General features: G+C 41.8%; 1 protein-coding gene across 3 annotated transcripts in view; it reads left to right on the top strand.

Annotated features, from left to right (window-relative positions):
- LOC115596869 (inactive phospholipase D5) overlaps positions 1 to 23,610 on the top strand; it is a 71,314-nt gene that overhangs the window by 3,981 nt on the left and 43,723 nt on the right. Inside the window, exon 1 of one of the 3 annotated variants that reach the window (XM_030442303.1) lies at positions 28 to 1,137. The exons of 1 other annotated variant lie outside the window; for it this stretch is intronic. In XM_030442303.1, coding sequence (XP_030298163.1) covers positions 967 to 1,137 — 171 coding nt within the window. In that variant the 5' untranslated portion in view covers positions 28 to 966. Of the gene's footprint in view, positions 1 to 27; positions 1,138 to 14,410; positions 14,957 to 23,610 lie in introns of those variants that run through there. One more of the 3 variants, XM_030442305.1, reaches the window with a different exon arrangement.

Here is a 23,610-nt window from a genome sequence, read left to right as displayed (position 1 = left end):
GCTCCACTGCACCACTCTGCTCTGATGTGCCAGGGTGTGTGTGTGTGTGTGTGTGTGCGTCTGTCTGTGCATGTGTGTGGTGCATATGTGTAACCAGGGAAAGCGCCCTGCTGACAGGGTCATGGGAGCGAGCAACAGGGCTGGGAGAGAGGAGAGCGAGCCGGTGGCGAGACAGAGAGAACAGGACTGTATGTTGGCAACACAGAGGGAGGAGATGAGCGTTGTACAGGGAGGAAGAAGAGTTTGGGAGAGATATAGGTGTGGGTGTGTGTCTGTTTCCTCCGCCGAGTTCACTGGTGGCTGTTTTACTTTGGGGTATTTCCTTCGTCTGTGACGCCGCAGCTCTCCCTGCTCTCTCCTTCTACCTCTTTCTCTCCCCCTCCCTTCTTCTCTCTCCTCCTCTTCCTCAAGCATACGCTCCCACAACCGGGGGAAGCCTGAATCGGTGGAAGTCCTCATCAGTGTCGTCTGCTCTGCTCAGAGCCGAGTCTAACAGGTCTGTGCGTGGCTAAAATAATAAAAAGAAAAAAAAAAAAAACAGTCCAGCTCAGCTCAGCAAATATCAAAGATGAGGAGGTGAAGCCCGGCTTGTCTGGAGGCACGTTGGGAGAGGATTTCCTTCTGCCTGTGGATGTTTGCCAGCACTGGTGAAGACAGGGATGCTCCTGCTTAATGAAGACAGGGGTAGGAAGGCAATGAGAGCTTTCTGGTGATGCATTTGAGGAATGTGAAAGCTTGAAACTCAGGTCTTGTAAAAGGGAATGCGAGGCTAATGCTGAAAGTTGTATTTTTGCATACTGAGTGTTTGTTCAGCATGTGCAAAGGAAATAAAAGGTGCCGCCAAGCTGTGTTTGCACGATGCATCCCAAAATGGAAGAGTTTGACGGGAGATCAACAAGTTAACTGATATTTTCACCAAGACTGAGAGACCGCCGTACCCACCACCCACTCATCCTTCTCACCTATATGGAGCTACGAGGGATGCGCATGCCAATGGGTGGCCAGGACTCGAGAGGTCAAGGGTTAGGGCTCGGCATCCCGTCCGCTGGGGCGCCAGTCAGCTCCATAATAACGGCGGTGCGACAGCAGGACTACTCTGCCAGCGTGTGGCTTCGCAGGAGGGAAAAGCTGGAACATGTAAGTTCTGAATGCTGGAGCTTGTGTCTGAGAAACAGATGGAAGGAGGCTGAAACACTGAGGCAAAAAGCACAGAGCTTTTCAAATGTTCGGGCCTGAGTCATTCAGTTAATGGATTCAACAAATACTTCTCTGCTTAACAAAGTATGAAATCTTTTACTTAAGAGGCAGTGATAACAGTATTAGTAGGTTGTTATTTTTAATATATATATTTATTGAACTATTTTTCATATATGAAACGGCACATTCATGCATTGCTGGGGTATTAAGAGATTGCAAGCATTTAGATGTTTGGCTCTGGGTGTTCAACAATTACGTTGCCGCCAAATTGGTATCAGAAGAAAGAGGTCATCTATGTGCAAAAATTAAAGCCACATTATGGAGAAGTTGGCCCTGTGTGTGATTTGGCACTCCCCACAGTTGTGTAACATGTAACCGAAGATACATGTGCGGAAACAAGTGATAGGGGATCGGAGTGGCTGAGACAGACACAGCATTCACCTTATTACAGGACACTGTACCATCAACATGATTTGGAAGATGTTATTTCACATAATGTTGCTTAAAGTGTTTCAGAGCATTAAAAGTGTAAGTTCTTGGATAAAAAAGAAAAATTAGTTGGTTGCAAATGTTGCTTGACTTTGGATGACTGGCACCAAACTGTGATCATATCTGAGAGGAAATGGGTTTTTCGGTGACTTCAGTGTTTGAATGTTGGACCTAAGCCCTCACTGATATTAGAGGAAATAAGTCGTTTCATGCAAATGCAGGAAATTTGGACAATTTTCACACAGAGATGATAGTTCCAGTTGTCCGGAGAGCTGAAAGAATTTGCAGGTTAGATGGACTGCCTGGAGTGGCCAACAATTTCAGCCATTTTTCATGCTAAACATGTAAAATACTAGGTGGTTCCAGCATCTCCAATGTGAGGTTTTGCTGCTTCTGTCTTTTTTTTTTTCCATCATTGTGAATTGAAAACCTTTGGTTTTGGACTTGAAAATCTAAAATTGGGACTTGAAAACTGTAATTCTTAAAACTGCATTTTTTTGTGAATTCCCCAGTTGATTAAGACAACAATCATTAGCACACTCATCGGGAAGTTGGCATACCATGGAGCATATTTGGTGAGTCCCATTCAAACAGCATTGTGGAACTTCAGCAGTGCAGGTTTCTTAATGTTGCATGCTCCTGTGGCAGCGAGCTTTAAACTCTGCTCTTTAAGCTGCCTTTACTTTTATGTCAGTGTGACATCCAGCAGTCACTTTTGTTTTCTATTTTAAAAAAAAAAGGTGATAAGTTATAAGGCCCTTTGGCGCCTCGTTGCTTGCAGGTAAACAATATCAGCATTCTACAGAGAGCTTCTCTGTGAAGAGATTTGGCGTAGGGGAAAACGAATGGAAAAGGTGTGTGTTGAATATTTGATGTTGGAGGGGAACAGTGCCACGTCCAGAGAGCTGCTTTCTAAGCCCATCTGCATAACCAACAAGGATGATGAATCAGCCTGTCCCCTTCCTGCAGACTCACACAAGCATGTACAGACAGTGCACGCATTCACATTAAACACACAGGCGCACACTTACTGTAGGTGTGGGGGTTTTTTTTCGCAGATACAAGACCACACACACACACACACACACATGCACACACACACACACCAAGACAAGCTATTTTTTTAGGAAAGTCGCTTAGAAGACACACTCACGCACACAGTCGATGCAATATCTCGCCTGAAGGACAAACACAAGCCCTGTAGTCGAGTTAACAACACTGAAATTATTGATATAAATGTTCAAGTCTGTCTTGGTACTGCTGTGGACTGATCTAACGCCCAGTATGTGTTGCCAACATCTGACCTTTGATTTCTCCTCCCACCATCTAAGTAGGAGGAGAGGGACATCTCATACAGAGTGCTTCAGGCACATCGAGTTGTCAAAGAGGCGTGAATCGAGTCGAGTTCAGCGTCAACTTGTCAAACTCTGAGTCAGTCACGAGTCTCCGGAAAACCCTGAAGTAAAACAACGCAAAACAGATGAGCACATAATCCATTTCATTTAATTATTTCAGTCTAAACTAATTACCTATTCGAGCCACATTTCCACTTGAAATATAGATGCACATTTCCTTTTCAAGGATAAACAGGCAGGGCTGTTTGAATATATAACACATCTTGTGAATAGTTGCGGCCAGGAGTTATGGTGGATTACAAAACTGTAGAAATGAGACGTGCCAAGAGAGAAACACTCTCAAAATACATTTATGAGGATGCTCAGGCTGCCAAATCGTGATCAGTGTGTCTGTGAGGGTTTGGGTGTAACTGCCAACAACTAAAAGGTTCAAAGCCGCATCCATTTTAAAGTGATATTGTTCATGGACAAAGTCAGTTGTCAGTACTCCAGTCAAACATGCCCCTGGCCTCTCCTATTAGTGGGTCAAGAGATGGTGAGAATCTGAATTATTTAGCCATCAATAAATAAAACATGGTGCTTGGATCACCTTAGAACAATGTAAGGAGTTGTTATAACCAACTATGACAGTCCATCCCGTTCTAGGACGAGCCTCACTTGAGTGCCCTCTGCAGTTTGTGATTTTGTGACTGTCCCCATGCACAATTGTGGGAAAAACATGGTGAAAACTCGATCAGTGACAAGCCCTGGAGAACAGATGCATCAAAATCTGACAATGCCAGACGTTAATGACCAATATACCAGCATACGACTGTTGCTGGGCCAGATTTTTTACAACTTATCAGAATATAAATACACAAGTGAGTGAAGGAAATGCTTCTGCCAAAACAAACTCACTCTATCAGCGTTTTGCCCTTTTCGTCTTGGCTTTGCCACATTTTCAAAACACGAGAGTGAGGCAGACGGATGACACAAGTCTCTGCCTGCCTCTGTGTCTTTATATATTGTAATGCTGGCAGACTTTCTACACACATGATGCCTGTGACTCAGTGTGACACGAGTTAACTTGTGAGATTGTCTTCTTGCCCAGCCTGCAGTCCCCTTTAATGGGTCAGTGGAGGGGGCCTTGTGGCGGAGTTATTATCTAGTAGCTACTTCTGTGTATTTTCTTTTTACTCACCTCTCTTTCAGCTCATGTGCAGTGTGGTTAGTGATGTTGCTTTCGTAAATTATGTAAGAGCATCTTAATGGATTTAATACCTTCAGAAGTCTCTGGTAAGATGGCTGTTTAGGCCGTATGTCAGCATTGTTTTACACTTTGTAGTCACTGGTGAGAGCTTATACCATTTCAGGCTTCTTTTGAGGCAATTACTGGATCCAAGGTGTGTTCGCTGCTTACTTAAGACGGAGTTAAAGCGAAGAAGACAGAAGCTTACAGCTACCCTGGGAGGCTGCGTCTGGATCAAAGACGGTGAGGTGTCCCAGATGACTTTTTTGGGTTGGCAGCTCAGTGTGAAGCTGTCCTTCCACACTGATTGCACTTTCAATTTCATGGTGGCTGTGCTGATGTATAGACCCAGGTCTCTCTGGTAATATTGGCCAAACTATATATTGGATACAAACTCTGGTCTAAGAGGCTTTTTTAATCTCGTCTCACGCTGTTGGAGACTGAGGATCATGGCGGTGAAGATTGCGGAGAAGTGAGTTAAGGACATTTGGAAGTTTTTCTCTGCCCAAATGAAACAATAAGGATCGATTAGCTGTATGAAGTATTGACTATATGCTGTGAAGGAGATCTACACACACTCCTTTATCCTCCAGTGATATGTGTATATTGAGGCTAAATGAACAATAAAAGTTCAAAAGAATACATTTTTGAGACATAGATGAGACACATTTTCTTAGATTTATCGGTATAACCGTGCAGATAGTTGTGTTTATAGAATCTCAAGCTTTTAAGATATCCTCTATCACATTATAAGTAATGTTGTGTTGTAATATCAGCAAACGCCACAATATCTTACTTTTTTGGGAAAATCATTAAAGAAACAGTTTGTGAGTTGAATATCCACACAGGGATTTATCTATTTTTGACTAAACCAACAATTTAAATGCCTGACAAACTAAGGCATTCCTTACATCTGTGATAGTAGTCATATTGAAATGTAAAGGGTTGCCCTTCAAATTTGAAATATTTAATCAATCAACCTTTATCTATGCTCGAGAGATCAATGACACTGTGTCAAACAAAACAAGGAAAAGGAAAAACAATAACCAGGAGACAAAGTTAAAACAGTCCCACAATGGGCTAGTAAAAAGCCAAAGCCAGGAAAAAAGGTGGACAATTTAATAGAAAATGTAATTAATGCATAATAACTTTCAGTTTCTTAAACCTGTAAAGCTTTGCAGGTGCTGATAAGTTAAAGTTAACCGTGCCTTCAATGGCCTAAAGTACCAAGAGATACTAACAGGATGGATAGAACAATGCTATCCAAACTCTTAACCAAAGGGGCGGGCCCTCCTCGATGACCCATTGAATAGGATAGTGCATGATAATCCATTATTGGTAATCATCAGTAACATAGTACAAGGCTGTCAAGATGCAGGTTGGCAGCATTTATAACATAACACATTTGCCAAGCTTTTCCAAAAAAAAAGTGATGCAAGCAAAATCAATCTATAAGGAATATAACAGAGCCTGTCTGGCTCTTCCCCGTCGGTGTAACAGGAAACTCTTTGTGTTTATTCTTGTGTAAAAACTTTTTTCACTGGCTTTTTTCTAACAGACATTTATGAGACTCAGGAAACTAAAAGACCCGCTAAAGGTAACTATATTTACAGACGTATTCATAAAAAACACACTGATGAGCTCTTAGTGAGACTTAAACTCACGTACACATCTGTTCCCTAGACGATGGTTGAAGACAGCGGCATTAATGAGGCTCTGGTTCCTTCACAGTGTAACTACCTCTATCAGGGGGATTTGTAGGGATTAAATGTGGCGATAGAAAATCTTTTGTGGGAATTTCCTACAAGCTGAGCAAAGCTCTGCCGTTCATCCCCGTTATCTGATAAAGCACTTGGGGCTTTGTCTCCACTTTCACAGCAACACAGACCTGACTTTTTATGTTCAGTAAAGATGAACATGTTGACAGACTTTTGTGCTCCTTTGATTGGTGTGTTTCATTTGACAGTTATTCACCTTGAGCTCTGCAGCTTATCTGTCTCTCAACACTTCAGCTCAGGCGTAAAGCAGCTCCCACATTATGCTGTTAGACGGCTTTGATCTTTCAATAAGACGATCCAGTGCCATCGCTGGCTCTCGGACACAAAGACATGCATCACTGTCTCGCTTCCTCCTGTTGAGCCGACACGTTATCTGTTGCAGTGAAAATGCTTCTCTGGAGAATGTGATTGGCTAATTACGTTTTCTTAATCAATCAATCACAGCGAGTTGTCTCGCACACATTAGACAGGGTTATTCTCTCTGTGAGGTGGATTGAAGACAGCATCTGAAAGGAAGGGAAAGTGTAAAAGGACACTCTTCAGTGCCTGCAGCGGCTGATTAAAATCAGGCAAGGTTTCACATGTTGGGAGTCTTTGCCTGCCCAACTTACAAGGGTCTTGTTGCAGGAAGTGAGAAAAAGAAAGAGATGCCTTTTTTTCCTGTGGAATATGGTGCTGGTGTGAATGCAGTTAGAAACTCTAGATATATGTTTATGCATCTTTGGCCAGAGGCTTGCTGTCGTCAATCACACAGCATACTGCCATCATTGTGTTCAATACTAGGCAGTAGGCACCAATTAAACTGATGCTTGGGGTGTTTGGCTCCTTGTTTGACAGCTTGGCTCACATTCAGCCTCGCTTCACTCACTTCGGCAGCAACTTAATGTTGTGCCCAGGCTTCTGGCTTTAATTAAAGCTTTCCTCCCTCCCTTCTGTATGCTCCCATAAAAAATGTGTGGCGCTGCAGCTGTTGAAGACACATCAACTTGGTAATTCACTCACTGTCCATCTGCACGGACGTATCAGCTGAGCCAAATCCTCAAATCGATCACATGGATCCACCGATTACTGCTTTTCAGTCACCTTGCGGCGAATTGCCATCCACTGCAGAGACATAATCATCTTTGAATCACTGCGTTTTGGACTCATGGAGTCTCCACTTGAGGCATAAATCCATTTGTAGTGAAGTTGGTGCCAAGCGACTTGTCAGAAAAAAACGTCTCTATTTCAAGTTCAAGTTTCCTCAAACAGTACAGACCTTTCTGCGCTTTCTACGCCCCGGGTGGAGATGTATGATGACCACGACAGGTTCTCTGTGATGCGGATTCCAAGGAACATAAAACTGTTCACCCGCCCCTTCTCTAAAACAGGAGGATGTGTCCATGCCTAATTTTACCCCTAAAATCAACAATCAGCTCCTTGGTTTTGTTGGCATTAGGTAGCAGGTTGTTATCTTTGCATTGATGCAGGTGTCGCTGTTTTCAAGGTGTGTGAAGACGGAGTGGTGGGCAGTGGATGTGTCATCCTGCGTGGATCTTGCTTGTTCTGAATGCAAACTGGTGAGAGTCCAGGCTGGCAAGGATGTTGTTTGTGATGTGCTGGGGGATTGGGTGGTGTAAAGAAGCATAAAATAGAAATACTTCAGCGTAGGTACCTTAAACCTGAACTGGAGCACTACCTACTTTCTTCCACTGTTTATAAAATGCAGAGACGGGTGGGAAAGGTAATGAATACTTTAGTCTTGATGAAGTACAGCTGATAGGTAATTTGAGGTGAGTTGCCGTTCCGCTCTCCATCCCTGAGTTGTATAGAGTGCAGGGCCAGAGACTAAATATGTTGGTTAAGTCTGCCTGACTCATTGATTCTTGCCTGGGGTACATTTTTGCAAGTTAGAAATCTATGGCCATGACCATGTCTCTGAAATCCAAGCAACTGAACTGTGCTGTGTATTGATAAATCTCTGCCGCTGTCCTTGGTGCTGAAGAAGACAGATTTGTAATTGCACCTTGTTCCCTTAGTTGTTTATCTTAGGTCCAAAATTATCAAAACCTTTTACTATACTGTAAATACCTAATTCTATATTGTATTGAAGCTAAATACTTTATAGAGTGGCTGCGTCACCTGCATGATCAAACTGACAAACTGTTATGTTTTGCTAATTTTGTTGATTTTTGAACGTTTTCGACTAAAAATGTTGCATATTGCACCTTTAATACACATTCATACTCACACTTAGACTCCTTACACGAAGCTCTGTATAATGTTAAATCGCTTAAATAATTTAGAAAAGAAACGCACGTAGCAACTCATCCACTAGATCACAAATAAAAGAGGGATGGAGCGCTCTCTACAAGCACATCAAGCTCTCTACACACCGTCTTAAAATATGTCGCCTCACTGTGTGAAAAATGAAAACTGATGACTGCCATGGAAAATAACCTGAAAAAAGGGTATTTGGGCTGTTGTAGTTGTGAATATAGTATGTTGTTTGTTGTCTATTGTCGTCATGATGATACTAAGAATCATCTCTTCCCACTTGTTTATCAGAATTTGGATTAACAAGTTTTGTTTGTTTATTGTTCATTATGTAATCCAGAGGCCCCTAACAACGGTGCACAGACAGCCATTCACCGTGTGTCGTGTGCAGTGATTGGCTCCCATTTAAACCTCAACAACAGCAGAGGGAGCTGTTGTGTAATGTTTTTTTATGTGCCTCTGTTCACACGTTGGACTGTCTGTGTGTAGGTATGTGTTATAGATCCATGCTGTCAGCTCACCATATGTGAGCTTTTAAATCTCTCTCTTCTCATTTACTTTAATTGGCCATTTTAGCCCCCCCCCCCCCCCTCCCTTTTTTTTTGTCTTTGATGTTTCTTTTATTATCATCTCAGACATGTCTCACACACACACACACACACACACTCAGCCACATGCTGAGACAGATTAATGGTTCAAAATCCACTGGAAGCCATAGCCATGCCTTTTCATGAGGTGAACTAATTGGGCAATTAGCCGAAACTCATTAGAGTCGGTCGACGTCTTCGTACAAGACAAGTTATTTCAGTTGAAAAAGTGTTACGTGATTGTGATCATGGGGGGGGGTTCACTGATTTGTGAAATCCACATGTCAGCAAAATGTCAGAGGGATTTGAACCTGGTGGAAATATCTGTGTGATACAATCTCTGCGTACCCTATAAAGGAGCTCCGGCTTGCAACACTGAACTCAGAGCTGAGGTTTAATAGCATTTGATAATAATAATCTAATATTCCCTTCAGCTTCTCTTGTATTCAATTTCACAGGAGAACAATTCGCTGCAAAATTTTCTTACATTGGACACTTAGTACACTCCGCTGAGAAATGTTCAATAGAGCTGCTACAGAGTTTGCTATTAGATTGCAATACCATCGTGCTGGGAGGGATCTTCTCATGCTTTATCACTCGCTGTCTTTATTACAAAGTCTCCGCTTTAAACATCTGAGCAGTGATGTGTATCCGGTTTCAGAGTGTTTGCTGGCTGTGTGATGATTCATGAAAAGAGACTTGCTGGTTCTGAGCTGTCAGGTCAGAACGTCTGATGTGAGATTACTTCCTGTCAGCGGGGAGTCTAACGTATTCTCCACAATATATCTGATGCTTTTAGATGCAACCTAATAAATATTTTGGGTCAGAGCTCAGTGCTGCTTCGTCCGGTTTCTCTAATCAACCTGATAGGCTACCACTCTGACTGCAGATTTAAGTGGATGGGCTCATCTCGATGAGGTGTTGAGAAGTCATCCAAATCATACAAACATAAAAGGCTTAATCTAGGATTATTTGGTTTAGCAGACACATCTGCTGCAGATTTTGAGCCGTAGCCTGCCATTATGGGAAATACGCTTGTTAACTTTTTTGATGAGAGTGAGATGAGGAGATCAACACTGCTCCCATGTCTAAGCTGAGGCCAGGAGGCGATTAGCTTAGCTTAGCAATTGTGGAAGAATCAGAAACAGCTACCCTGTTACACAACTCTGAAAACTTGACAGTTAACAACATGGAGTTAAAAGCTCTAACTATTCTTAGTGTATCTGATTTTGCCGTGTCGGTGTTGTTCAATCATAATGACTGCTTATACAGCTGTCAGAATGCCATTTATCAGCTGCTGTGGAGTCATCACAGAGTGCAGGAAATGATTCTCCTCACTTTGATTTTATGATTGGCAATAACAACCTCCAACATAAACGACCGGCCCACACATTACATATATTAATGTGCGCTAAGTGTTCTGAATTTAAGCCTCATTGTCTTTGCAAGACATCTCAGTCTTAGCATAACAATCCAGTAGTTGCTGCAGCAGTCATGGCTTTCTTTTAATGAATATATGTCCTCGGTAGAGGCAAGATAAAAGTATGTTCCCCTTTAAGACAAAGGGTCCTTGCAGCGTCGTGACCCATAAAACACCATAACAACCACCTTCAGTGGAGAGAAAAGATTTCGATCGGCACCTGAGAGAGATGTTAAAGCTGACCTTGGAGCAGTCCGTACGTTTCTTGTTCTAACTCCTTGTTGCCTGCAAGGTTGTAATATAAAAACTGAAATATATGGCAGGGGGGAATTATGTTATAATACCAAATATTATTTTGTTTTCACACAAGTTCAGCAATGTAAGACAGTTTTGATGTGGTTAGTTTTAGGTTAAAGCAGCTCCAACATTTGGTTGACGGTTTGGGGAAGTAATCAGACAAATGTAAGCTAATGTCAACAATGCAATCACACATTTGAACTGGATCTATGTTATCAAAAAATATCAGCATATACATTCCAACACTGAACAGCAAATTGTTGGGACTTTCTTACACTTAAACATGACAGATCATTTTGAGCTGTAACTATAAATGCAGCCACGTCTTCCAAGTTCCAAGTGCTTGATATGTTTCTTTTAACAAACACAGTATGTGCGAGAAAAAGGGAGCAAAAGACAGCAAGAAGTTTTGCGGCATCTGTCCCATCCCTCCAATTAGAGTACGTTTCTTGTCTTCCCACCCCTAAGATCCCGCGCTAACGTGATTTTAAAACCACTGGTGCATTTCATGTCAAATTACCATATGGTGCGGATAGATGTTCAGTTTGCACAAGGAGGGGAAAACACATCGAGCGGCCTGACGTTAGTTGGTGCAACTCTTTTCCAGGCTGCCACTTTCTGACAGTAAATCCCACAGGAGGTGTGTAACTGCTACACACAGAGACAAGGACACACACACACACACACACACACACACACACACACACACACACACACACACACACACTGACTGTATTGTTCATTATCATTTAGGAAAAATCTGATGGACTTGAACATAATGCCATGAATACTAAATGAATCCATCACTCCCAGGAGTTTTCTGTTTTGTACCGTAGTGTATTGTGACATCTGTCGTTTTGCAAGACACTGAAGTGAATACCACTTGTGCTACGCATCTTTGTTTGAGATGTGGTCCGCCAACTATAAACAAAGTAAAGCAGTATGAAATTGAGCACCTTTAAAGCTAAATTCACCCTGAAATGAACCCTATACCATGTGTCAAATAGGTGCCTAGGGTGTGAAGGAGGATGGGTTGTGCAGGAGGACGCGGACTTGGTAGGAGGTTCACATCTTTAGTTATCAAGAAAAATCTAAAGATATGCATTTGGAGTCTAGCTGGTGGATGACAGGTGAAAACAAAAAACACATCAGCATGCTACCCAGCTTCTAACAGTGCTTGCTGACACTGACCAGAGGGAGGCAGCAGCTTGACCCTTAATGAAGCCCAGCGTCTGACAGCTCCTCACCCCCCGCCTGAGGGCACAGCAAAGGAATGCAGGAGCTGTTACCCGAGGACTGCCTGTGAAATAACCTGAGCCAGTTGTTTTACACATACACACACACACCAAACTGCCAATATAAAACAGTACCAAGTGAAGACTCCCCCGTTCTTTGTTGTCTTCAGTGCCGAGTCAGCTAGAAACTCACATTTCTGCAGCTACAATAATACGATCGCTTCTCCAGATGGATGTCAGCGATGAGTGCATCGCTGGCGCCTGTGACAAACACAAACACCAGTTTTGTTTTGTTGTAGTGTGGAGAAACTGACACTTCCCACACTTGGAAATATCAGCATGTCAGAGTGAATGAAAGATTTATTTTCACTCTGTGAATCTGTAAAATAGGCACTATGGTGAGAGCTTCCACTGCCTGTAGAAGTTTGTGTGACGACGCTGTTACTCTAAATCTTTATATGCCGTCAGTTCTTTGCAACTGTAACGACCTAGTGTTACCTCTGGGATTGGAAAAACTTATCTGATGTGGAGCACAATGACACAGAGAGCGATATCATCATTTTCATTCAGAGGCAGGTAGAAATGCTATGGAATGGATGACTCAGCCTCAGGGAAGTGATCGACTGATATTGATCAGACCATCTTTTATGGTTTTCTTAAAGCTTCTAAACGAGACATGTAGATGCACATTATACATTAATCAAGTGCGAGCAGGATGAATGTTTTAGGAGTCAAGGCCTGCTTATAAATCCACCTTTTGGCATTTCTGTGCTGATAAAGAGTCAAGATGATTAATGTGGAGGTCGGATACAAGTTGATTAATAGTCTAAACGGATGATTTCCATGACTATATTCCTGTCACCTTTTGTTAAAATAAACAAGAAGAATGTCCGCGATACACAAGAGCAGTTCTACTAATTGGCAACTACAGCAAACTTAAACTTTAGCTGAAGGTCATCCTCATCGTCTTGCGAGTGATTTGTGAAAGCTGGCTGGGTAAAGTATATGTTACAGTAGCTTAATGGTGTTTGTTTATGGGCTTTTATTGCCAGCCAACGCAGTAAAGTTGTACTTAGTGAAAGTAGTAAACCGCAGGTGGAAACACCATCAAAGACATAAAGACAAAGTATTTATAAGGGTATTAAAGATGTAAACAACTAATATTCTCTGCTTAGTGCTGTGCTGTCCTCCTCTAAATATATCTGCTGCTGCCCGCATTTACATTCAGAGTGTTGCCTACCAGCCTGATGAGTTATACAAGTCTATTACTGTATTTCCATAGTACAATGAGACTGGATGAGGTGGCGCTGATACTGAGAAAGATAAGTGATTGTTGGCAACCTGGGATTAGACTCTGTGATGATTTATGTGTACTCAAGTTCTGGACTTTGACTCAGTACAACTGTGAGGTACTTGTTCTGACAATTGATTTGTTTTGTCCCTACATTTATTTGATAACTGAAATTATTATTTAGAACATTACTTTAAGGGTTCTTAAAGGGTAACTCCACCATTTTTGCATATCTCACACACAAGTGTGTTTGCAGTTCTTGGGGAGAGGTGAAAAAAGTAGTAGGAATCCTTTTGTGGCTTCCGAGGGAGCTGCATATAATCTGATAAACTGCCTCCAGTAATGTCACTCAGTGGCTCAGTTGCATTGTGGGTCATGTAGGCACCAGGTTTTGAAAAGGAAGGATCTTATCTGTTGTGTGAATGTGAATCATCTATTTTCAAACAGTTCAACAATGTTTTTAGGGGTGCAGTTCTAGACCAGTCGACTTCTTTTACCCACAATGCTATTTACCTGCTGAGTGACATCACTGAAGGCAATTTGTCAGGATGCGATTCTTCTCTCCTCTTCTCTTCTCTTCTCTTCTCTTCTCTTCTCTTCTCTTCTAAGTGTAATAGCCCCCTCTGTTGGCCGTCCTGTGCCATTACAAAGCTGCAGGGCAGACTGACTTTAAAAGATTTAACATCCTTACCCCTGTATGTGAACAGGAGCTGCACTGCATTTCAATGCGCTGCCAATATTGCCTGTGCATACTAAAACGTGTGAGAATCACTTTACAATATCTGCTCTTGACTTCACACTCAGATTCACTCTTGGGCATCTCATCCTGTGAGATGCAGCTCTCTGTCCGAGTGCCTACTACTGCATCACACGTGATCAGAGGAGAGTAAAACAAAATACTAAATAAGAATGTAGACATAGGGTGATAATGTACTTTAAAACGGTTAATGACAGTATGAATGTGCGTTTACTATCCTTATACCCGTGCACTGACTAGATATTTCCCTGTATATTGATTGTATTTCTGATTTAATGTCTAAAACAGATTAATTTAACAAGAGCAGGGGCGGCTCACCATCATGCACTGCAGGGTGAGACGTGAGATGGTAGATTAGGACAGGCAAATGGATGGACAGTAAGAAAGCTGGACCGTGTATTTATTCTCCCCTTCCTCCCTCTCTTTCTGTGTCTATATGGGAGAACAGAGAAATGTGAGCTTTCTATTAGAGACAGAGGGTGGGGAGATAGAGGGAGAGAGGGAGGTAGGGAGGGAGGTGAGGGGGGGTTAGAAGGAGGTGGACGAACACGCGATACGGTGGGAGAGAGAGGAGAGGAGGAAAGTGAGACGAGAGAAAAAGGGAGGACAGGAAACATAGAGAAGAGGGGAGAGGAGAGGAGAGCCAGATGATACACCAAAAGTGTGTATAGATAGATAGATAGATAGATGGAGAGATAGATAGATAGATAGATAGATAGATAGATAGATAGATAGATAGATAGATAGATAGATGTGTCCTCTTTAGAGTTTTCATTCATATAACAGGCAGGAGGAGCGGCACTTTTCCTCTCCGACACACACACTCATCCGACACACATACACGTGCATTTACAAACACCAACACACACATTCTTCGCTGCGGAAAGGGACCGACTCCCCTCCTCTGTGACTACCAGGGAAAGAGGGGAAGCGACAGATTTTATAGATCACACACACATACACACACTCACACACACTCACTCATTCTTAGTGTTTCTGTCATCACACACACCTAGAAGAAAAAGCACATGTTTCAGAGTGGACTAAAGAGGGATGCATCATGAAGGTAAGCTGTGTTTACTATGAATTTTGTTTAGTTTTTTCCGTCTTTCTGCCATCACTATCTATCTGTCTATCTATCTATCTATCTATCTATCTATCTATCTATCTATCTATCTATCTATCTATCTATCTATCTATCTATCTATCTATCTTGTCTTGAACTGAAAATAATGTGCTCTCGACCTGTGTGCTGTAAATGAGAAACTGATACTGTTTCTCTCTTCAAGTGTCAGATGTTCTGACTGTTCTCTGGCTGCAAGTGCTTCACACCCAAGTGGCTTTTTAACTGCGAGTGTCTGTGAGTGTGTGCGTGCTCAGAGAGGGAGTGTTGAATACACTGTGGGATTCGAGGACAGGTGAGCTGTAGGTGTTCTCGCATATCGCAGCGTGTCTCAAAGATTCAGAGTGAATCATTTACAGATTGTATGATGGGAAGTGGCTCAAAACCCATCTCCATGTTCTCCGTGTGTGAGTGCATGCATGCCCGAGAAATTCTGGAAGAAAGTGCTGATATTGACTGTTGTACAGCTGATAAACAAGCCCGCAGGGAAATATCACACGCAGCCAACATTGTAGCAACAGCAGCAGCAGCAGCAGCATCACAGCTCCTTTAATACATGCTGTGCCTATGTAGTGCACCTCTGATGCCAGCAGAGCCTGCAGGACTTTTAGTGATAGATTTTCCTTTTGTTACTGGTTCATTTGGAAATGAGGAGATCAATATGTACCATGAATTATTTTCCGAAATCCACTATCTGTAGCTTTTTATCCTGTGGTGGTCGCAGGGGGCTGGAATAGATTCTAGCTGCCTTTTGGCGAGCGGCGGGGTACACCCGGGACATGTTGCCAGTTCATAACAGGGCTGGCATCTGGAGACAAACAACAAGGAATTTAGCGTAACCAATATACCTATCCTTCATGTCTTTGGACTGTGGGAGGAAGCCGGAGAATTGGCTAATATGGTAAAATGTGATATCTGGGAGACAGGTTTGCGATATAGGGGTTGCGTGTTGGCTGATACACTGGAAATGATGCTAAGAATAAGTAAAAATACAATGGAACAAGCTGTTGTGTAATAACTACACAATATCTGCCAATGGATTAGGGGATAATTGAACTTTTCTTGTTGGTTGTCTTTTCCGTGGTGCATTTAGATATTTTGACTTGAAATTAACAAACAAATATATGCTGTACACTTCACTTGACAATTTTGAGGTAATAGGTTTCCTCATCACTTTTTCAGATTGTACAGTGTACCTTTGAAGTATCATTGTCGAGAAATTGCAAGACAGAAATGCAGAAAATATCTTTAAGGTAATTTAGAAAAAGTGTTTAATAGTGTCCAGCAAAAAAAAAAAAATCATTTTTCAACCATAGTATGTCCAGCTCAGGATGACCAGTGGTGGTTCTTTGAAAATACAGATGTTGCAGATCCTTGTCACAAATGACTGATATCAGCCGATATCCCAATTTTATTTATTTATTTTTTTACCTAATATCAATATAGCAAGCTTATAAAAGTTCTAAAAAGTTATCTAGGCTTGTTTTACGAATCAGCATACCTAACAAATGAGTTTGTGTCACTTTGACTGATTGATATGTAGTAAAAGAAATTCTTAAAAATGTTAAATATCCCTTGAACTGAACACAAAAGTTCTAAGTTCATACCTAACTATATCGTAACACAACTCAAATACGCAACCAGAGGAAGATCTCCCAGTCCCACCTCACTGTGAACTGACCAGCTGTTTTAGAATGAATCACTGATCGGTCAAACGGTCATGCAGATATTGGCTATTTTACAGCTATGAGACTATAAATCAGCTCTAGACCTTTACAGCAAAGTTTCCCTTTGCCATCCCTCCTTCTCTCTTTCTGCCCTCCTCTATGATTCTTCCTCTTTGTCTCTGTCTCTCTCTGTCTCCTGTTCCCATCAGTCTTTCCCCCTGGATGCACAGAACACTGCCTGACAAGTGAGCTGCTCGGCCAAAACAGGCCGGCCAAGTCTGACCTACTACACCCAGACTGTCTGTCTGTGGGGAGGTGGGAGGAGAAGCGGGGAGGAGGTATAGTGATGGGGATTGAGAGAGATCAGAAAAGGCAGAGTAAAAAGGAATGGGAGGAGTGGGATGGATGTAAGGAAAAGAAGGTTATAAAGAGAAAACATGGTGTTAGAGAGCAAATAGTTCTTCTGCAGCATCAGTATGCTGGACACACACACTCCCATATCAGTGCAAATGCAAACACACACACACATTTCTGCAAACACACAAACAGACCCAGAAGCCATCAGAGCATGGTGCTAGGCGCCAGCAGACAGTAGAGGCCAAAACACCTGAAATGGTATCCATGGTAACCAGACTGCTGGCTCCTGCATGTTAGTCAAAAGCAGTGGGACAGATCCAGAGTCAGAGTAACCGCTGTGCGTGATATTTCTCCAGTGATGGGTCATTCTGGCCACATCAAAGGTTAGAGTTTGGATCAGCTGAAGTTCAGAGGTAAAGCAGGCTGAATCAGACTGGTGTTACTTACTTCCTGCCTCTCTCTCTCTGACATTATCTGCTGCCATTCTCATGGATGAAAAACAAGTAGTAGACTCTGTGCATGAAGAACGAGCGATTTGTTCCTGGTACAGATTGTTCCTGCATGCCTCTGTGTGGCCATTTAGGCACTTAACATTCAGCAACAACCCACAGTAATGCCAGTACAAAGCCCAAATATAAAAAGTGCCTTTTTATTGAGCTGCAGATCCAGATTCAGATGCAAATAAATCTGCTTTAACGGATCAATTTGTAAGATATTCAAAACATGAACTGAGTTTATCAACAGAGTGTGAGGTTGGTGATGTTATGTCAAAGGAGTCTATGCTGAGCGTAATACCACTTTGTACCAGCATGGGGCTATAGTCCGATAGCTCCTGTAGTTTCAGTTGGCAGATACTGTATATGACAACTGTTAGTGTTATGAATTCACAGAATAAACTCAAAAATGTCTTACTTACTAAACAGAAAAATACAACAACACACCTTCTGATTTCAAGTTCATCAAACTTGATTGCCTTGTTCACTCAACATTAGATGCACTTCATTCAAACTCGCCATAAACAAAAAAAAAACCTCACCAAAACAGTCGTGGTTTGTCTCACCACAATCACCTCTGGTTTGATCGAAATATATACTCAATTCACAGAATGAGATCTGTAAATATTCCGAATCTACGCGCTGTTTTCCCACTCTGCTGATGTCTCTCCCTTCCCTACCTGCTGTGTCTTGTCATCTCTAAAGTCATAGTCTTGGTCAAAGCTGCTGTAAATCACCTCCATACTATATCCCCTGTTGAATGGCTGACCTCCAGCTTTCTTTGAGGCCGAGTTCAGTCCCATTTTGATATACAGTGGTGTTAACTCTTACGTCAGGCAACCAAATCCAGTTGAGCTAAGACTAGGTGCTTGGGGTGACTCCCCTTATGATCCGAGGTCCCGGTCTAGACAAACTTTAGGGTCTCAACATCTACCTGAGCCATGAGCTGGCTCCAGCCACGGATACTTTAGCAAATTGGAAATTTTGCAGAAGCATGTGCACTCTAAGCGTTTGTTAGCACTGCTGTATTGCTGCCTGTTTCTTAAGTATTAGGTTATGCTGTTACTGCACTGAAGTGGCACATGTGGCACATACTTACCTGTCATGCCTGTGAATGTATGATTATAACATTCTTTTTAAAATGCATTACATTGAAAAAGCAAAATCTTTTCAAGCTGCCCCATGGACTTCTATAAAGTCTTCCTGGTTCGGTCACTTAAGGCCCCCACACACCACCCAGACTCATACCAACAGCCAACTGCTTTTCACCGACCACTCTGTTGCCTCTTGTCTGACCTATTCGGCAGAAAAGTTGCATTGAACACACCGCTTCGACGTGCTGCCCACTCCACAGTAGCATGCAAATTCCAGGCTTGGTAGAGATACAATAAGCAGGTGGCGCTACATGAAAACAGGAAATGACGGAACGGAGTGCATAGAAAAACAACGCACACACAGTATTCTGCCCCTCCCACACACCGCGCTGATTCGCTAGCACACCGCAAATCAGAATGGTCATACAGCTAGCACACAACCAATCAGAGAATCCAATGGCTCAGACGGCCGACTGCCAACCTTATCAGACTTTGCATGTTGAACCGGAGCAGACAACGTCCGCGCGGCTCCGAAATCTTCCAACGTAGCTGAACACACCGAACATATTTGTTCCTGACCTCGTCTGAGTCTCCCCAAATGCTTCAGACGTCCAACGGTTGGGCCAGTGTGTTCCTGCCCTTAAGGTCAGCGCTCAGACACCTACCTGTATGCTGAGTATGTCAGAAACTTGGCTTGCTTTAAGGGTTGCTGCAAAGTGGAAGACTGCTTCACATTAGCAAACACGCTCTGCAGAAAGAAAAGAGAGAAAAAGCTGATAAAATGCAAATGTACTCTGCTGTCATATGCCTATCAGAAAGGTGGTTAGTGCTGTCCAGGCTGTCACTCTGAGAACCGTTCAAAGTTTGATATTCTGTCAGTATGATGCAGAACAGCATGATTCATTTTTTGCTGTAGCCAGATGCAAGCTATTGCCAAGTGTTGCAAAGGAAGAATATAAAATCCTTGGACTAAATTGAACTCTGATCGAGACTTGTACACGCATTGAAATGAGTCTTTGGCTTTTTTTTGACATTCATTTTCTGCTTATCTTTTAGACTCTTTTACAGTACAGGGGCTTACTTCCACCACTGCAAGCTCTCAAATGAAAGATACAGAAATCAAATTAGTCAAGCAAATTATTGATAAAGGTGATTTCTACCAAACCCTCGATCAATGTTTTTTGATGACTGGCAACAGTTTTAATTTACAGACCTTTTTTCACTGCAACAACTCATGAACAGAGCCGATGTTATGTGACAACGTCACAAAAACGACCACGTTGGTTGATGGTGAAAGCAGCTTATACAGCCCATATTTACGTTTCTTGTTAGGCGGTGACCTCTGCTGGCTGTGGTAATTATGAAGGCAGCAAAGGAGGAACTCGTGTTAAGTAGTATAAAGAGGGACAAGTCTGTATTGAGAGGAGGTCAGTGGTGCGCGGTTGGGTACAGGACTTTCACTCAGGAGACAGCTGTTGGCGTGCAGTGTAAAAGTGTGTAGTTTCTGTTCACTTACTCATGTGGTTAAATGTGTGAGCTGGTTTCAAACATTCAAGAAATATCCGTTTTGATGTCATGTCATGCACGTCCATGTATTGTGTTGCAGAGATGTCTTTTGAAGTCAGCATGCTAACCAGCTAGCCCATAGCCTATTTATACATCAAGAGGTGATTATCAGATAGTGAACAACGACAATCCCCCAGGGATCTGCACTCTGGTAGGAGTAAGCCAATATGACCAGGAGTCTGCACAGTTAACTGAGCTTATGGCGGCTACATTTAGCAGCAGTTAGCGTTTGGAGATTAAAGTATGAATTTGACAAGTTGTTTGAGGAGGCCATTTCTTACCCACTGCACATTTCGGTTATGTCACGTACATAGCATAACTATCAGTGCATTTGTTGTGAAAGTACAGAAGTATTATTAAAAATGTTATTTTAAGCCGAACCACAATGTTTTCCTGAACTTACCAAGTTGTTTGCAAACTGGTCCTGCATGCCTGTCGCTAGTAAGCTGCAAGGGTCAAGTTGTTTTGAGAGACACTGGCAATTGACCTGTTCAGTTATTTAGGTGTGAGGATGTGTTGTCATACTAAGTAGCTCCTAAGTGGTCCCTCATCATTTCATGATTACCTTACCATTACTTATCTTTGTAATATTCATGTGGGGGAAGTTATTCAGGAAGAAACTATTGAATATTTTTCGATCTTCCTCACTCATTTGTCAGTAAGTACTCACATGTTTGGCGCTAAATGTTCCCATATTGCTTAACTAATGCATGACTCATGATGATTTAATGCATGAATTATGCAGGATGAAATTCTGTTGCTCATCATTAACAACTGATCAGGTCAGTATGAATTTATGAGATTAGTCACTATGAATTTATGAGATTAGTCACAGGCATGCAAATGTTTCGTGTTTGGCAACCTGTTTGATTTTAGTTCTATGAGAAGAGGCGCTGATCTGCTCTCGGAGAGGCTGAGCAGATACATTTGATGATGGTGAGTAACAGAAATTCATTATACATCCCGCATTAACTCATCATGAGTCATGCATTAGTTAAGCATTACTTAAGTACGTGATACATCCCCTTGTTATATGTCTTACCAAAGTGACAACCTGTGTGCGTGTGTATGTGGTAGATTAATATACCTGTGTGGGTTAAAGGCATAAATACCTGCTTTTTGATACCATATGTCAGGAGCTACCAGCCACCGTGCCATATTTCTGGAGCCAGCACACCTCACACACACACACACACACACAAACACACACACTCATACACTCATTTCCTGAAGCCACCGGCTCTGCACTGTGGACAGACACATTATCCATCATCCTGTGCTAACAAGGGGTTTAACTGGGCAAAACAAACAACACTTCTCAGAACATTACAAGATCTTCGCGGAGAACACTGACTCTGATTTAACAAAGCATTAATTATGGATGGACCTTTTTATTACATCAGATGCGTAGGAGAGGAGAAGATGGAGACTCTTCTTTGGTCCGTCCTCATCAGGGATTCATTCTTCAGGATTTCTCTGATTAATAACTTTCCCCCGCAGTATGTGTATTGATATGCGTTAATGCTTTAGTTTTGAGACAAGCAGATTCAATTTCACTACAGTAATAATGCATCAGTGTAATCGTACACTTTTATATCTTGTTGTCTGTGTTGACAGATGGCATTGTTGTGACCCAGTGGTGTACATTTTTCATAGCTGTAAACCATGAGTCTACCCAGAGTCTGTGATGGGGCTTGTTTGTCCTTGGTTAGCATTCAGTGTGTGCAGGCTCTTCAGTGGCATTCATGTCTGATAATTTGCTGCTTTGTGCAACAAAACTGTTGAGCGCTCATCTATTTCATGGCTGCGGCAGCTTCACTCTGCATCAATTCTCATTACTGTGCTGTCACTTTGCAATTAGCAGCGACATTCATTTTACTTGAATTAATAAGCAGGGGACACAACATGCTGGGAGATGATCAATTTGTCTTGACAGTGTATTAATGTGAACAGTGGCTTTGCAGGAAGAAATGTCATCAAAAGTCTGTTTTTTAGACCTTTTACTCATCAGAAATTTTGATGTGTCAAAGCAGGCACAGCACGTGATATGGATATTTTGCATTAAAGTGCCATACTGTTGACCTGTCACGCACAATATCACAACCCTGGTACTCTGCAGTATTGCACTGGATGAAGCCACTATTTAAAATAGGCATACAATCTTTCAGGTCTGTCTTAAATCAATGGTCAGATTCCCACAGTAGGGCAAGTAATGTACATTAAAAGTTTTTGGTGGCTGTAATCATTCCTCCTGTTCATACTGGCCAGTAACCAGTGTTGAATAAAGTCATATTTGACGAAAAGTTAAGATATTACTTTGGTAAAAGTCAAAGTCACCCAAATGAATAGTACTTGAGTCTTGAATTATCAGATCTGATTTTTTTTTTATCATCAGAATCAGTGTCTTTTTTTGTTTAGTTGTCTATAAAACAACATAATTTAAAAATGCACTACTTCAGCTACCATGCAGTAATCTGCAAAGTAAACAGTAACCAATGTTATTTAATAAATCATTGCCTCCCAAGTGTAGTAGAGTGGAAGTATTAAGTAGCAGAAGATGTAAATACTCAATAAAGTACCTCAGAAAATATGTATTTGAGCACAGCACTGTATCCTCCAAGGTTATAGTTGTTAATTATGAAATCCTTCTGTTTCCACTCCTCTACTGCTCTACAGAATGGAGACAAAAACGACTATTCTGATCTAAAAGACTGTACTTTTAAACCAAACCCAATTGATTTGTTTAAATCACACTGCTGGAGCCTGCAGACTAACAGACTTGAAAAAAATGGAACTTGTCCTTTGATGCTAAATGTCTGCCGGGAAAAGGTCTACAGTCGGCCCACTTCACTTTATTTTTGCTCCTGATATTCTAAAAGCAAAGCAAGTTTATTTATATACTGCTGTATATTTGATGTGGCTGGAACACAAAGGCAACAAAGCGAAGTCACTTTGGACCAACAAGGACTAATATCCACGGTACTCATAAAATCACAGTCAGGATAACACATGTGCTTATTCATCATTTAAATATGAAACTAAGAAGCTGTGATCATAGAGGTGTTAAAAAGACCCATTTTCATCCTTTAAATGTATTAGGGTTTTTTTAACACAAGTAGTCTTTAATTGAGGTTTGATTTCTTTTACCACTGTAAATCATCTTTATCCTGGTGCAGGTAATTTCTGGAAAAAATGTGAATTTAAAAAAGTGGATGACCTTGTCTTTGTTTCCCAAGACAGGGCGATTTCACATCCTGTTAAAAAACAAACTCATACTTTTTAATTGCCACTTCTGGGTACAGCTCAGCAGGACTGCAGATGATGTGCAAGAGGTAAAGTTTTTGTGACAGTTTTATTATCCGTGTAGAAAAAGTCTAGACTCAGTGATTTTTAAAGTTATATCCCTGTTCTAGTGTTAA

This window comes from Sparus aurata, chromosome 15 (assembly GCF_900880675.1).
Source record: "Sparus aurata chromosome 15, fSpaAur1.1, whole genome shotgun sequence".
NCBI classification, from domain to species: Eukaryota; Metazoa; Chordata; class Actinopteri; order Spariformes; family Sparidae; genus Sparus; species Sparus aurata.
The sequence above is the reverse complement of the archived record's forward strand: the minus strand, read 5'-3'. Positions and strand labels throughout refer to the sequence as shown.